Source organism: Hypanus sabinus, chromosome 10 (assembly GCF_030144855.1).
Source record: "Hypanus sabinus isolate sHypSab1 chromosome 10, sHypSab1.hap1, whole genome shotgun sequence".
Lineage (NCBI taxonomy): Eukaryota > Metazoa > Chordata > Chondrichthyes > Myliobatiformes > Dasyatidae > Hypanus > Hypanus sabinus.
Window position 1 is genome coordinate 41396773 of NC_082715.1, and position 13709 is coordinate 41410481.

Consider the following 13709-nt stretch of genomic DNA (forward strand, 5'->3'; position numbering starts at 1 on the left):
CATTCTCTTCCCAAACACACTCACCTGAACGCTTCAATTTTTTTCATCTCCCATTGTACATCACTCCTATTTCCTCACATCGCCACCCCTTCAGTTCCATCTGTCCATCATCACCTTCCTTTTTGGTTCACCTACCACCTTTGCCCTCCTGCACCATGTCCCACTAACATTTCCTTTTCCCTCTCTGTTCTGATGCAACGTCTCAAACAGGCATGTTGACCTGCATCTCTTGTCTCCATAGGTCTTGCTTGAATGAGCTCTTCCAAAATTGTTTTTTCTCCCCTTTGTTGAAATTGTTGATCCTGCTTTACCCCCTTTAAACCCCCTTAAAAGGTGTTTCAATTGCCAATTAAAAAAGCTACATTTGTGGGGTTAAGGCCAGACTGCCTGAGAAGGGCAGATTTCCTTCGCTGAAGGTGCATTAGTGCTGTGTGTAGGTTTTTATAACGATCTGGATGTTTCACATTGGCAATACTGAACCTTACTTTTGTGCCCAATTTATTTGGTGAGAACCATTCCATGAAAATTACACTGCATCTCACTGAAGTTATTTTAAGATCAAGTTCACAAGACAAAACAAAATCTCCCTGCAAATTAAAACTCCCAAACCTAAAAACTAGTGAATTTCTCATGTTCTTGGACCCAGTGATATGCTGAAAATTTGCATCTGTGTGATAGGACGGTTCATAATAAACTTACTATATTAATACTGTAATCTATACTGTTTACTTCAAGATGGGGTGTTAAAGATGCATGCTCAAGATTTTCTGTGTACTATATCATGAGTTTAATTTTGGAGATAGAATCTTTCATGTTTGAAGGAGGTTGCTGCCTATGTGCCTATGACATAGATTTTCATTATTACTTTTCAGGTTAATAATTTTAAATACTACTGGACACATACTGAAGGCTCTCCCTGCTTTCCCTCTCTTCCAACTCCTTTGTTTAAAAGAAATGCAATGTTGCAATCTTGAATTGTTGTATTGAGTTGTAAGGTAGTCATTGTGACTTTTCAAAGCTGAATACCAATTGAAATATTGATGATAAGCTCATTAAAAAGATTAATTGTTCTTGGGGGAACAGTTATGAGCAGTTAAACTAAATTTGGCTTTTAAATTATAGAAATGAAGCAGATCATAAATATAGTATAGAAACAAGAGGTTCTGCAGATGCTGCAAATCCAGAATAGCACGTACAAGAAAATTCTTGGCCCAAAATGTCGACTGTTTATTCCTTTCCATGAATACTGCTTGAATTGCTGAGTTCCTCCAGTATTTTCTCAGTAGTATAGATACAAAATTTTTGAGCATCAGACTGGAAATAAATATAAAGAATACTTTGGGACTAGAAAAATGATAGAGAATGTTGCATAATATCTCTTCTGTCATGTGTTCAGTTTTAAAATCAGAAATTAATTTTGATGCATTTTTCAGCACTACCACTTGTTCTAGACCTTTTGCAAGCTGTTTATGAGAATCTTTGACTTATGGTGAAAGATGTAAAACTTTGTTTTTTTTAGAGTAAAATACTACAGATGCTGGAAATTTGAAATAAAACTTGATAGGTCACTAATATCCAGGTGATAAAAGCTGTGAACAGTTCCTCACTCTTTCGTGGATGCTGCTTGACCTGAACACTTAATGTATTATTTGTGATTTCTACTTTTAATTGATTTATAGAAAATATTAGACCTGCACATTTCACAACTATGAATAGTAACTATATATATAAAAAAAATGTGAATCCAACCCAGGAGTTAAAATTCCAAAAAACTTGCTGGTTAAATTGCCAATTAGTTTAACATCCAATAGAGAAACAACCCAGATGGTTTACTTAAGTCTAATTTTTCTCAGATATTGCAATAATTGTACTGGCATTTAGAACACTTAAATAATTTAAATATTGATTTATTTTTGAAATGTATGCATCAGTTTTCTTTCTAATTGCTTTACAGTATAGTGCAGTGGACACCAATCCGTTGTCTGTATATGTTATGCACCCCTTTTGGAACTCTGTAGTAAAGGTAAGATTAAGTTAATAACTTGTAGAATGGTATGAGGTGGAACAAAGTTTGGCAGGAAGAATTTTATTAAACAAAATTGTATATTAGATTTCTTGGTTTAAAATAATTATTTTGAGCAACAGCATAGATTTTCAGAGATGATGTGCTGATAATGCTCAATTTTTAATAGCACTCAGTATTATTTAAAATGCAGACAACTCCGAAGTACAAAGCTAAAGATAGAAGCTATCTTAAGAACAGTATATGTAAAAAAAATAATATCAATGCAGAGATGTTTCTTGAAAGTACATATGCTATGGTTGCAGAATCATAAGTTCACTCTCACATTTGTGCAAGGATCCACTGTATTGTTTTACACCAAATAAGTGGTAGCTAGCTAGCCTAACTTAATCACTAAGATTTTGTGTAATTGTCTGTAAAATCTAGTTAATCTGCGGTGGAGAATTTATGATCTCCCTGCTTACCAACCTTTGTCTTTGCTTTTATAGATTTTACCCACATGGTTGGCACCAAATCTGTTGACGTTCTGTGGTTTCATGCTGCTAGTACTTAATTTTTGTATGCTGGCCTATTTTGATTATGATTTCTATGCTTCAGGTAAGGTCTGGATTTTAAAAATAATATGGTTGAAAACTAGTTAGGGGTATTAATCCGTTGTCTGTATATGTTATGCAAAGGTACCTCATTTATAGTAGTATTTTTCACAACTTGTGTTAGAACTTTGCAAATGCTCTTCAGACAGCTACTTAAGGAACATGCAGTGTCTAGTGCCTCAGCTTAGATTAAGTTTATTACAGTACATTTTGTCTTGCATGCTTCCAAGTAGTCTGGATTGGATATTAGTACTGTGATGATGGAAGCCATAACCCAAGATGTTGCATTATTTCCATTGGAGTTTCATCTGAAGATTGCTGAATACGTAGTTAAGTGCTATCATCATCGGCTTCCTCTTGATGCTGAAATAAATTGGAACTGTTTTGTCCAACGTGTAGACCAGTAGCAACCAACCAGAATACCAAATTGAAATACCAACTCGGGCATGGGTTTACATGCCCTGAGTAAATAGCCACAAAATATAAACGATGAAAAATGTGATTTCAAAATACTAAATTAAAATCAGTTTAGAAAATGTAAATTATTAATTTTATAATTTAATAGTGTCATTAAAAGTGGGATGAATCTGCAAGTTTCAAATTTATATGATTGTTCTGGGTTGCTCAACAGCCCTATTTCATTTCTTCTTGACCTTTCTAAAATCCTTTGACTGTGATTACATATGGCTCTATGTTGCTCACAGGTGAAATAATTGTATATTTGGAAAATTGTAGGCAATTTTAGGCAAAATTCCTTGACACTGGCTAAGCAGGAGCTTGTGAATGAATTCATACAAAAACTTCAAACAGACATTTGTGAGTATTTTCCAATGATTAGCTACAAGGCATAGCTATCTCATTTCCCAATTGAAGTACCTGCATAAATAATTTGTTTCCATATGTCATTTGAATTTTAAAAATCAATTTATAATCGAAATTAGCTATGCTTTAAATTAAGGACTTGTCACACTATTTAAAATTAAGCATTTTTCAAAAACTTGCTTGTCTTCTTGGAACTTTTCTCAACATTCTGAAAGCACGTTGAGTAAGTGCTTCTAAAAGCATATTGTTCTGACAGGAGATGTCCATAATCTTTGCTTTTCTGTTTCAGGTGAAGATTATGAGCACGTTCCAAGTTGGGTATGGGTTGTTGCTGGTCTTCTAAATTTTACAGCATATACTCTAGGTAATAATAAATTAATTTCTGATTTCTCATTAATTAAACCATGACGTTTTATAGACAGCACATTTGGAATTGTCTTTATTTATGATTGTTATCATAATGGATTGTGCAATCTGCTCTTTGTCTTGTATCAAACTAGTTCACACCTTTAATCCACCTCAAATCCACAAGAGTTGTGAAAAACTACAGAAAAGTGAATTATTTGTGTCTGGCAGTAAATTGGAGCTGAGCCATGAGGAGTGATATCAGGAAGTGCTCTTTTTCTGACAAGTTTTGGAAGTTTAATTTTGATAAATTTGCTGAACAATGGTAGAAATAGAAAACCTATAGCACAATACAGGCCCTTCAGCCTACAAAGCTGTACTGAACATGTTCCTACCTTAGAACTACTTAGGCTTTACCCATAGCCCCCTATTTTTCTAAGCTCCATGAAGCCACCCAGGAGTCTCTTAAAAGACCCTATCGTTTCTGCCTGAACCATTGCCGCTGCAGCCCATTCCACATACTGCGTTTTTTTTAAAAAAACTTGCCCCTGACATCCCCTCTGTACCTATTTCCAAGCACCTTAAAACTATGCCCTCTCATGTTAGCCATTCAAGCCCTGGGGAAAAGCCTTTGACTATCTACACGATCAATGCCTCTCAATAGCTTGTACACCTCTATCAGGTCACCTCTCATCCTCCGTCGCTCCAAGGAGAAAAGGCTGAGTTCACTCAATCTATTCTCATAAGGCATGCTCCCCAGTCCAGGCAACATCCTTGTAAATCTCCTCTACACCCTTTCTATGGTTTCCACGTCCTGAGGCGACCAGAACTGAGTACAGTACTCCAAGTGGAGTCTGGCCAGGATCCTTTATAGCTGCAACATTACCTCTCGTCTCTCAAACTCAGTCCCACGATTGATGAAGGCCAATGTCGCCTTAACCAGAGTCAACCTGCGTAGCAGCTTTGACTGTCCTATGGACTTGGACCCCAAGATCCCTCTGATCCTCCACACTGCCAAGTCTTACCATTAATACTATATTTTGCCATTATACTTGACCTACCAAAATGAACCACCTCACACTTATCTGGGTTGAACTCCACATCAGCCACTTCTCAGCTCAGTCTTGCATCACATTAATGTCCCGTTGTAACCTCTGACAGCCCTCCACCCTATCCACAACACCCCCAACTTTTGTGTCATCAGCAAATTTACTAACCCATCCCTCCACTTCCTTATCATTTATAAAAATCACAAAGAGTAGGGGTCCCAGAACAGATCCCTGAGGCATACCACTGGTCACCGACCTCCATGCAGAATATGACCTGTCTACAACCACTCTTTGCCTTCTGTGGGCAAGCCAGTTCTGGATCCACAAAGCAATGTGCCCTTGGATCCCATGCCTCCTTACTTTCTCAATAAGCCTTGCATGGGGTACCTTATCAAATACCTTGCTGAAATCCATATACACTACAACAATGTTTAGTCACATCCTCAAAAAAAAAAATTCAATCAGCCTTGTAAGGCACAACTGTCTTTGACAAAGCCATGCTAACTATTCTTCATCATATTATGCCTCTCCAAATGTTCATAAATCCTGCCTCTCAGGATCTTCTCCATCAACTTACCAAGCAGTGAAGTAAGACTCACTGGGCTATCTCTACTCCCTTTCTTGAATAAGGGAACAACATCCGCAACCCTCCAATCCTCTGGAACCTCTCCCATCCTCGTTGATGATGCAAAGATCATTGCTAGAGGCTCAGCAATCTTCTGCCTCGCCTCCCACAGTAGCCTGGGGTACATCCTGTCCGGTCCCGGTGACTTATCCAACTTGATGCTTTCCAAAAGCTCCAGCACATCCTCTTTCTTAATATCTACATGCTCAGGCTTTTCAGTCCACTGCAAGTCACCCCTACAATCACCAATATACTTTTCTGTAGTGAATACTGAAGCAAAGTATTCATAGTATCTTTGCCATCTCCTCCAGTTCCATACACACTTTTCCACTGTCACTCTTAATTAGTCCTATTCTGTCACCTCTTATCTTCTTGCTCTTCACATACCTGTAAAATGCCTTGGGGTTTTTCTTAATCCTGTCTGCCAATGCCTTCTCATGGCCCCTTCTGGCTCTAACTTCACTTTTAAGCTCCTTCCTGCTAGCCTTATAATCTTTTGGATTCCTATCATTACCTAGTTGTGGTTTTTTTTCTTTGAACCTTTTGTAAGCTCTTCTTCTTGACTAGATTTACACCAGTCTTTGTACACCACGGTTCCTGTACCCCACCATCCTTTCCCTGTCTCATTGGAACATAGCTATGCAGAACTCCATGCAAATATCCCTGAACATTTGTCACATTTCTTCCATATGTTTCCCTGAGAACATCTGTTTCCAATTTATGCTTCCAAGTTCCTCCCTGATAGCCTCATATTTCCCCTTACTCCGATTAAACATTTCCCTAACTTGTCTGTTCCTATCCCTCTCCAATGCTGTGGTAGAGGAGATGGAATTGTGATCACTATCTCCAAAATGCTCTCCCACCGAGAGACCTGACACCTGACCAGGTTCATTTCCCGATACAGCCTCTCCTCTTGTTGGCTTATCTACATACTGTGTCAAGAAACCTTCCTGAACACACCTAATAAACTCTACCCCATTTAAACCCCTCACTCTAGGGAGATGCCAATTAATACTTGGGAAATTAAAATCTCCCACCACCACAACCCTGTTATTATTACTTCTTTCCAGAATCTGTCTCCCTATCTGCTCCTCTATGTCCCTGTTACTATTGGGTGGTCTATTTTTAAAAAAAAACACCCACTAGAGTTATTGACCCCTTTCTATTCCTAACTTCCACCCACAGAGACTCTATTGACAACTCCTCCATGACTTTCTCCTTTTCTGCAGTGGTGACACTATCTCTGATCAACAGTGCCATGCCCCACCTCTTTTGCTTCCCTCCCTTTCGTTTCTGAAACGTCTAAAGCCTGGCACTTGAAGTAGCCATTCTTCTCCCTGCACCATCCAGGTCTCTGTAATGGCTACAACATCATAGCTCCAAGTGCTGATCAAAGCTTTAAGCTCATCTGCTTTATTCATAACACTTGCATTAAAATAGAGACATCTCAAGCCATTGGTCTGTGTGCATCCCTTTTCTATCACCTGCCTATACTCCCTTTCGCACTGTCTCCAAGCTTTCTCTATTTGTGAGCCAACCTCCCTTTCCTCTATCACTTCAGTTCAGAATCAGAATCAGGCTTTAATCGCCAAGTACCTGTACACATACAAGGAATTTACTTCCGGCAGATGTTGTCTCTCTGCTCATAACAATAATAATGATAAATATAAATGAAAATATAGATTATACATACAGGTAGTGCAATCCAAGTAATAGTTAGCCGACAGTTAACCGGCAGTTAACTGTTCAGCAAAGTGACCGCAGTAGGGAAAAAACTTCTCCAGTGCCTATTAGTCTTAGTCTGGAGGGACCTGAAGTGCCTACCAGACGGAAGCAGTTCAAACAGTCCGTGTGCAGGATGGAAGGAGTCCTTTATGATGTTCCCCGCCCTCTTCTTCAACCTGGAAGAGTACAGGTCCACAATAGAGGGCAGGGAGGCTCCAATGATGCGCTCGGCAGTCCTCACCCCCCCAGTTCGGTTCCCACCCCCCAGCCTTTCTGAATCCCTGCCCCCTGCTCCAATCCCTCAGCCACACATTTATCCTCCACCTCATTCACTGTCATGTGGCACTGGCAGTAATCCCGAGATTACTACCTTTGAGGTCCTTCTTCTCAATTTCTTTCCCTGTCATTTTTTTTTCAGGACCTCCCTTTTTAACATATGCCGTTGGTACCAATATGTACCATGGCCTCTGGCTGTTGTCCTTCCCACTTCAAGGTATCATAGATATGATCAGAAACATCCCAGAGCCTGGCGCTTGGGAGGCAAACTTTCTACCTGCGTTTCTTTCCTGCGTCCACAGAATTGCCTCTCTGACCCCCCCTAACTATACAGTCCCCTATCACTGCTGCCATCCTCTTCCTTTCCCTACCCTTCTGAGCCACAGGGCCAGACTTGGTGCTAGAGGTGTGACCACTGATGCTTCCCCCAGGTTGGCTGTCTCCCCCAACAGTACTCAAGCAGGAGTACTTATTGTTAAGAGGGACAGCCAATGGGGTACTCTCTAGCATCTGCCTCTTGCCCCTTCTTCTTCTGTCTGTTACCCCCTTCTCAGTCTTCTGGGCTCTGGAGGTGACTACCTGCCTATTGCTCCTCTCTATCACCTCGTCACTCTCCCTGACCAGACGAAGGTCATCGCGCTGCAGCTTCAGTTCCCTGACATATTTCCTAAGGAGCTGCATACTCGACACACCTAGTGCAGATGTGGTCGTCCGGGAGGCTGGGATTCTCCAGGACCTCCCACATCCGACACCGAGCACAGAAGACTGGTCTCACACACATACTTTGTCGGTACTAAACAGATAACCTGCCTCGCCTCGACCCTTTATCGCCAAAGCCTTCCTACTCTGTCTCTCTGTACTCTGTCGCCTGCTCCTCCGATGCCTGCTCTGTAAATCTGTCTTCATTTTAAACTCTTCCCGCTGTTCTCAGTGCCGACTTCCACAAGCTTGGGCAGTCATGCCCTGTTCAAACCGCTGAAGAAATAAAATTCAGAGGACCAAACTGAATTGATATAGATTGAACAAAATCTGACTGAACAGTAGATAGGCTGAAGGGGGCAGAAGGACCTATTCCAGTTTCTTAAAACAGAAATGGCAAGATCTTTAGTGAATGTCAGGAAACTCGCTTTCTTACTGACATTTGCAGATGAGGTGGTTTCTTTTCCATGTATAAATAGGTTGGTAGTTCTGCTTTCTGCAATGAACATAAATCTAAAGTAATGAAACTGAGAATTTCTTTAAGAGGGTATATTGTGATATATTTTTTAAATCTCTTCTTGATTTCCTGCAGATGGAGTTGATGGGAAGCAAGCTAGACGAACAAACTCCAGTACTCCCCTTGGAGAACTCTTTGACCATGGTTTGGACAGCTGGGCGTGCATATTTTTTGTGGTCACTGTTTACTCTATTTTTGGACGTGGGGAGGCTGGTGTCAGTGTCTTCACACTTTTCCTCATTTTGTGGGTGGTTCTGTTTTCCTTCATCCTTTCCCATTGGGAGAAGTACAATACAGGAATTCTTTTCCTTCCTTGGGGATATGACATTAGTCAAGTGGTAAGTGACTTTCAAAGTAAAATATTCTTTTATAGAATTATGCTGAAGGGTTGCATGTTTTCTTGACTGGTTGTACCTTTCTTTGCAAGTCAAGCTTTCCAGCAGTGTGATCTGTTTAGTAGTGGGCTTAAGTCCAATGATTTTTAAATTTGTATTGCATTTCATTGAATGAAATGGTAGTATTCAAGCCTGCTGGTAGTGGTGTAAACTGAATTAAATTGTGTTCTCAGCCAAAAGTCACTGTTGTTCACTGCATAAATATTCTTGATTAGGTGGGGGAGGTGATAATTCAGAATATTTTTATTTAGAGTTTGGGTTTTCTTTCCAGAAAGCTGTCGAAAAGATCTGCACAATGTCTTTATCAATAGTAAGAATACCAGAACAATTTATGATAGTCCAGTATTAACAGCTTTAATGTTTAATGTAAGCTTTTCATTTCTATTCCTCGAATCATGCACTCCACTGCTTGATTTGGATTTTACAGCCATAGTAATCTCTGTAACCAGTTTAAAAAAAAATGAAATATGTTCCATATGCTCAGGAGATCAGGTAGAAACTGTGCAAAGAGAAAGAGCTTCTTTGTTTTAGGATTAAGGTAATTTGCCAATTGACCTTTTTCCCCCTGATGTTGTCTGATCAGTTGTGTATTTCCAACATTTCTGCCTTCACTTCAGATTTCCAGTACCAGGGCAATAAACTGGTTCCAGTTTTCTTTTTTTACAGACATCCTTAAATTGGTTTTCTCTATAAGTCAAGAGATGCACATGATGTTCCACAGTATTATAATGAATTATTTCAAAAACAAAACTGGCTTAAAATACAATTACCAAAAGTAGGGGGTTGGATGGAGGAGAGGGGCAATAAGTGTATGTATGCACATCAGACTTTTTCTAAATTATTCACTTGAAATTTCATGACTTTACTGATTTAGTTTACTTGAGCCTCAGAATGCTTTTGGAAACCTATTGTTAAGTGTTATCTGGTGTCCTCGTTTGTGTATTTAAATGCAACACGTTAAAATCTATTTGCCAATTACATGTCCAAGTTTGTAAACATCTTGTTGTGGTTTGTTACGATGTCAACTGTCTCTCACAATTTGGTGTTTGCAGATTGATAATTTTAGACCATAACAGGCAGGAGCAGAGTTAGGCCATTTGGCCCAACGAGTCTGTGCCCGTATTCAATCATGATTGATCCTTTCTCCCTCCTCAGCCCTACTGCCCAGCCTTCTCCCTGTAACCTTTGATGCTATAGCCAATCAAGAACCTATCGATCTCCACCTTAAGTACACTGCCACAGCTGCCTGTGCTAACATATTCCACAAATTTGCCTCAAATTCTAGAGGATGATGAGTCATTTATGAAAATTAAAACATACAAACACTTGTAGCAGAAGCATGAGGAAGTTGTGACCTTTTGAGATTTGCACCATTCAGTTGACCAGCTCCTTAGAACATAGGAAGAGGTTATTCAGTCCATCTAGTCTTTGGCCATTCTCTCACTAATTTATCCTCAAGTTTATTGTCATTTTTTGTCATTTTGACCATAACTGCTGGTACAGTGCATAGTAAAAATGAGAATGTTTTTCAGGACCATGGTGTTACATGACACAGTACATAAAACTAGACTAAACTATGTAATAAAAAAACAACAGAGTAAGCTACACTAGACTACAGACCTACATTGGACTGCATAAAGTGCACAAAAACAGTGCAGGCATTACAATAAATAATAAACAGGACAGTAGGGCAAGGTGTCAGTCCAGGCTTCGGGTATTGAGGATCCTGATAGCCTGGGGGAAGAAACTGTTATATAGTCTGGTCATAAGAGCCCGAATGCTTCGGAGCCTTTTCCCAGACGGCAGGAGGGAGAAGAGATTGTATGAGGGGTGCATGGGGTCCTTCATAATGCTGTTTCCTTTGCGGATGCAGCATGTAGTGTAAATGTCCGTGATGGCAGGGAGAGAGACCCCAATGTTCTTCTCAGCTGACCTCACTATCCGCTGCAGGGTCTTGCGATCCGAGATGGTGCAATTTCCGAACCAGGCAGTGATGCAGTTGCTCAGGATGCTCTCAATATTGTAGAATGTGATGAGGATGGGGGGTGGGAGATGGACTTTCCTCAGCCTTCGCAAAAAGTAGAGACGCTGCTGGGCTTTCTTTGCTATGGAGCTGGTGTTGAGGGACCAGGTGAGATTCTCCGTCAGGTGAACACCAAGAAATTTGGTGCTCTTTACGATCTCTACCGAGGAGCCGTTGATGTTCAGCGGGGAGTGGTCGCTCCATGCCCTCCTGAAGTCAACAACCATCTCTTTTGTTCACATTAAGAGACAGGGTGTTGGCTGTGCACCAGTCTGTTAACCGCTGCACCTCCTCTCTGTAAGCTGACTTGTAGTTCTTGCTGATGAGACCCACCACGGTGGTGTCATCGGCGAACTTGATGATATGGTTCAAGCTGTGTGTTGCAGCACAGTCGTGGGTCAGCAGAGTGAACAGCAGTGGACTGAGCACGCAAACCTGGGGAGCCCCTGTGCTCAGTGTGGTGGTGTTGGAGATGCTGCTCCTGATCCAGACTGACTGAGGTCTCCCAGTCAGGAAGTCTAGGGTCCTGTAATCCTTTCTCCCAATATTCTTGTAAATTTTCTCTACCCAGCTACTATCTATCCACACAAAAGTAGCAATTTACAGTGGTCAAGTATCCGACTAACTTGTGTGTTTTCAGATGTGGGTTGGGGTGAGGGATTTGAAGCACCCAGGGAGCCCCTCCTGGCCATGGGGAGAACACGCAAGTTTCACACTGACAGCTCTGGAGGTCAGGATTGAATTTGACAGCACTTGAAGGTCTGTTGCCTCAAAGCTGCATAATGTTCTGCATTTTATCCCATACCCTCTGATTTCCTTCAAGTTCTATTGAATTCAACCCAGAAAATGCTCATATACTGAGCATTTGATCTTCTGAGGTAATTGAGGACTTGTATTTTTTTTTGTGTTCCATGTACAGTGCAGAATGTCCTGACTAATCATTCTGAGAATGGGCCCGTGAGTTCCATACTGCCCTTCTCTGAGCATCTTCTGCGTTTTAATTCTATCAGAATAATTTCTTAGAGGAAAAAGCACACTGACAGGTTTACCTCATGTATAAGTTGATATGTGAATTTGTAAAAAAAAAAGTAGACATCCAACAGTTTTATTCAAGTTTGATATTAGCCATGATACTGTGCAACAGTCTTGGATACCTAGATTTTTTAAATATGAATTTTGGTTCAGATGTTTGTCTGTCTTTTGCATTAGTGTGTCAGTAGAAAGAGCAAATTTTAGATTTCCAAACATTCTACTTACTGGCAGCAAACAAAACAAAGAATACAACTAAATAATTTAATAACACTTATAAAATTTATGGTAAATGATCACCGCAAACAATGAAGGGCAGGCGAAGGCAATGCTCAGTCAAATTGGGGGCAAGTAGAGCAAAGTCAACATGGAGGAAAGGCAAATTCAAGGCCTGTCCACCTAAACCAAGAGTGAGGTTTGATCAGTCTAAGCGCCAGACTGATTTGGAAAAGGCACGTATGAGCCGAAAAGTAGTGGCAGGGTCCAGGCCCAGAGCATCTACACCAGGTCCTAGTACAGAGAACAGTCCTATGTTAGTTTAGTTTGATTTGAAATGCCTCGTCAGATGGATTGAAAAGGCATGATTTCAGGACCAAAGGTGAAGGTTTTGCACTCTACACCATGATGTTTACTTGGCACTGCACTGAACCGAGGCTGTGGGGTGTTCCAGGCTTCATGACATTTACTTGGTTCTGCGCTGAACTGAGGATGTGGTCTGCTCCTGGTATTCTGGGCCTAGTGTCTGTGGTTCTGAATGCTATTCGCTAGCTTTTATTGTTTGTATGATTTGATTTTTTTTCTGCACATTGTGTGTTTGTCCTTCTTTAGGAATCCTTTGAGTTTCTATGTTTTGTGGCGAAGGAGATGAATCTCAAGGTTGTATAATGTATACGTAACTTGGTAATGTTTTTTAACCTTTGAACTAATTATCAACGACAAAATGAGTTGAATGAACTAAACTGATTAACTGAAGCAGAACTGGGTGAAGGACAGCCAAATTAAAAGATGGTGAGGCAGTTTAACCTTCAAATCATCAATTCTTACACCACGGAAAGACACAAGGTGGTCATCCTGCATCAACAATGTCTCCCTCAAGCAGAAATTTTGCAGAAGATAGAAGTTTCAAGATGTGCTGCTTGAGCTCTTCTGAAGAAGTACAGAGAATCACGCAAGTTTGAGGACCAGAGGCGCAGTGGTCGGATATGGAAACTGCAGCAGAGGAGAGATGCATCAAACTGACGCCCTGTCTAAATTGGAAGAAGTCTAGCATTGCTGTCAGTACTGAACTCACAGGAACAACTGGAACCCAAGTACACCCCTCTACAATCTGGGAAGTCTTGTCAGAAGTGAACTTTATAAAAGAGTTGCTGCCAAAAAGCCATGCCTCTGAAGTGGAAACGAAGCTAAGAGACTCACCTACACTCTAAAGACATAAGGACTCAGGTGCTGAACAATGGCAGCAAGTGCTCTGGACTGATGAGTCAACATTTGAAACATTTGGCTTAACCAGGAGGCAGTTTGTCTGTAGAAGAGTTGGGAGTGCTTACATGGTTGAGTGCCTGTAGCCAACAGTGAAGCAGGGTGGAAG

The 13709-nt window shown here is 40.7% G+C and overlaps 1 protein-coding gene across 1 annotated transcript in view; it reads left to right on the top strand.

Annotated features, from left to right (window-relative positions):
• Positions 1–13709, top strand: part of selenoi (selenoprotein I) — a 66735-nt gene that overhangs the window by 30820 nt on the left and 22206 nt on the right. Inside the window, exons 2-5 of the mRNA XM_059981751.1 lie at positions 1955–2023; positions 2512–2620; positions 3728–3802; positions 8750–9012. Of these exons, the coding sequence (XP_059837734.1) occupies positions 1955–2023; positions 2512–2620; positions 3728–3802; positions 8750–9012 (516 nt within the window). The remainder of the gene's footprint in view (positions 1–1954; positions 2024–2511; positions 2621–3727; positions 3803–8749; positions 9013–13709) is intronic.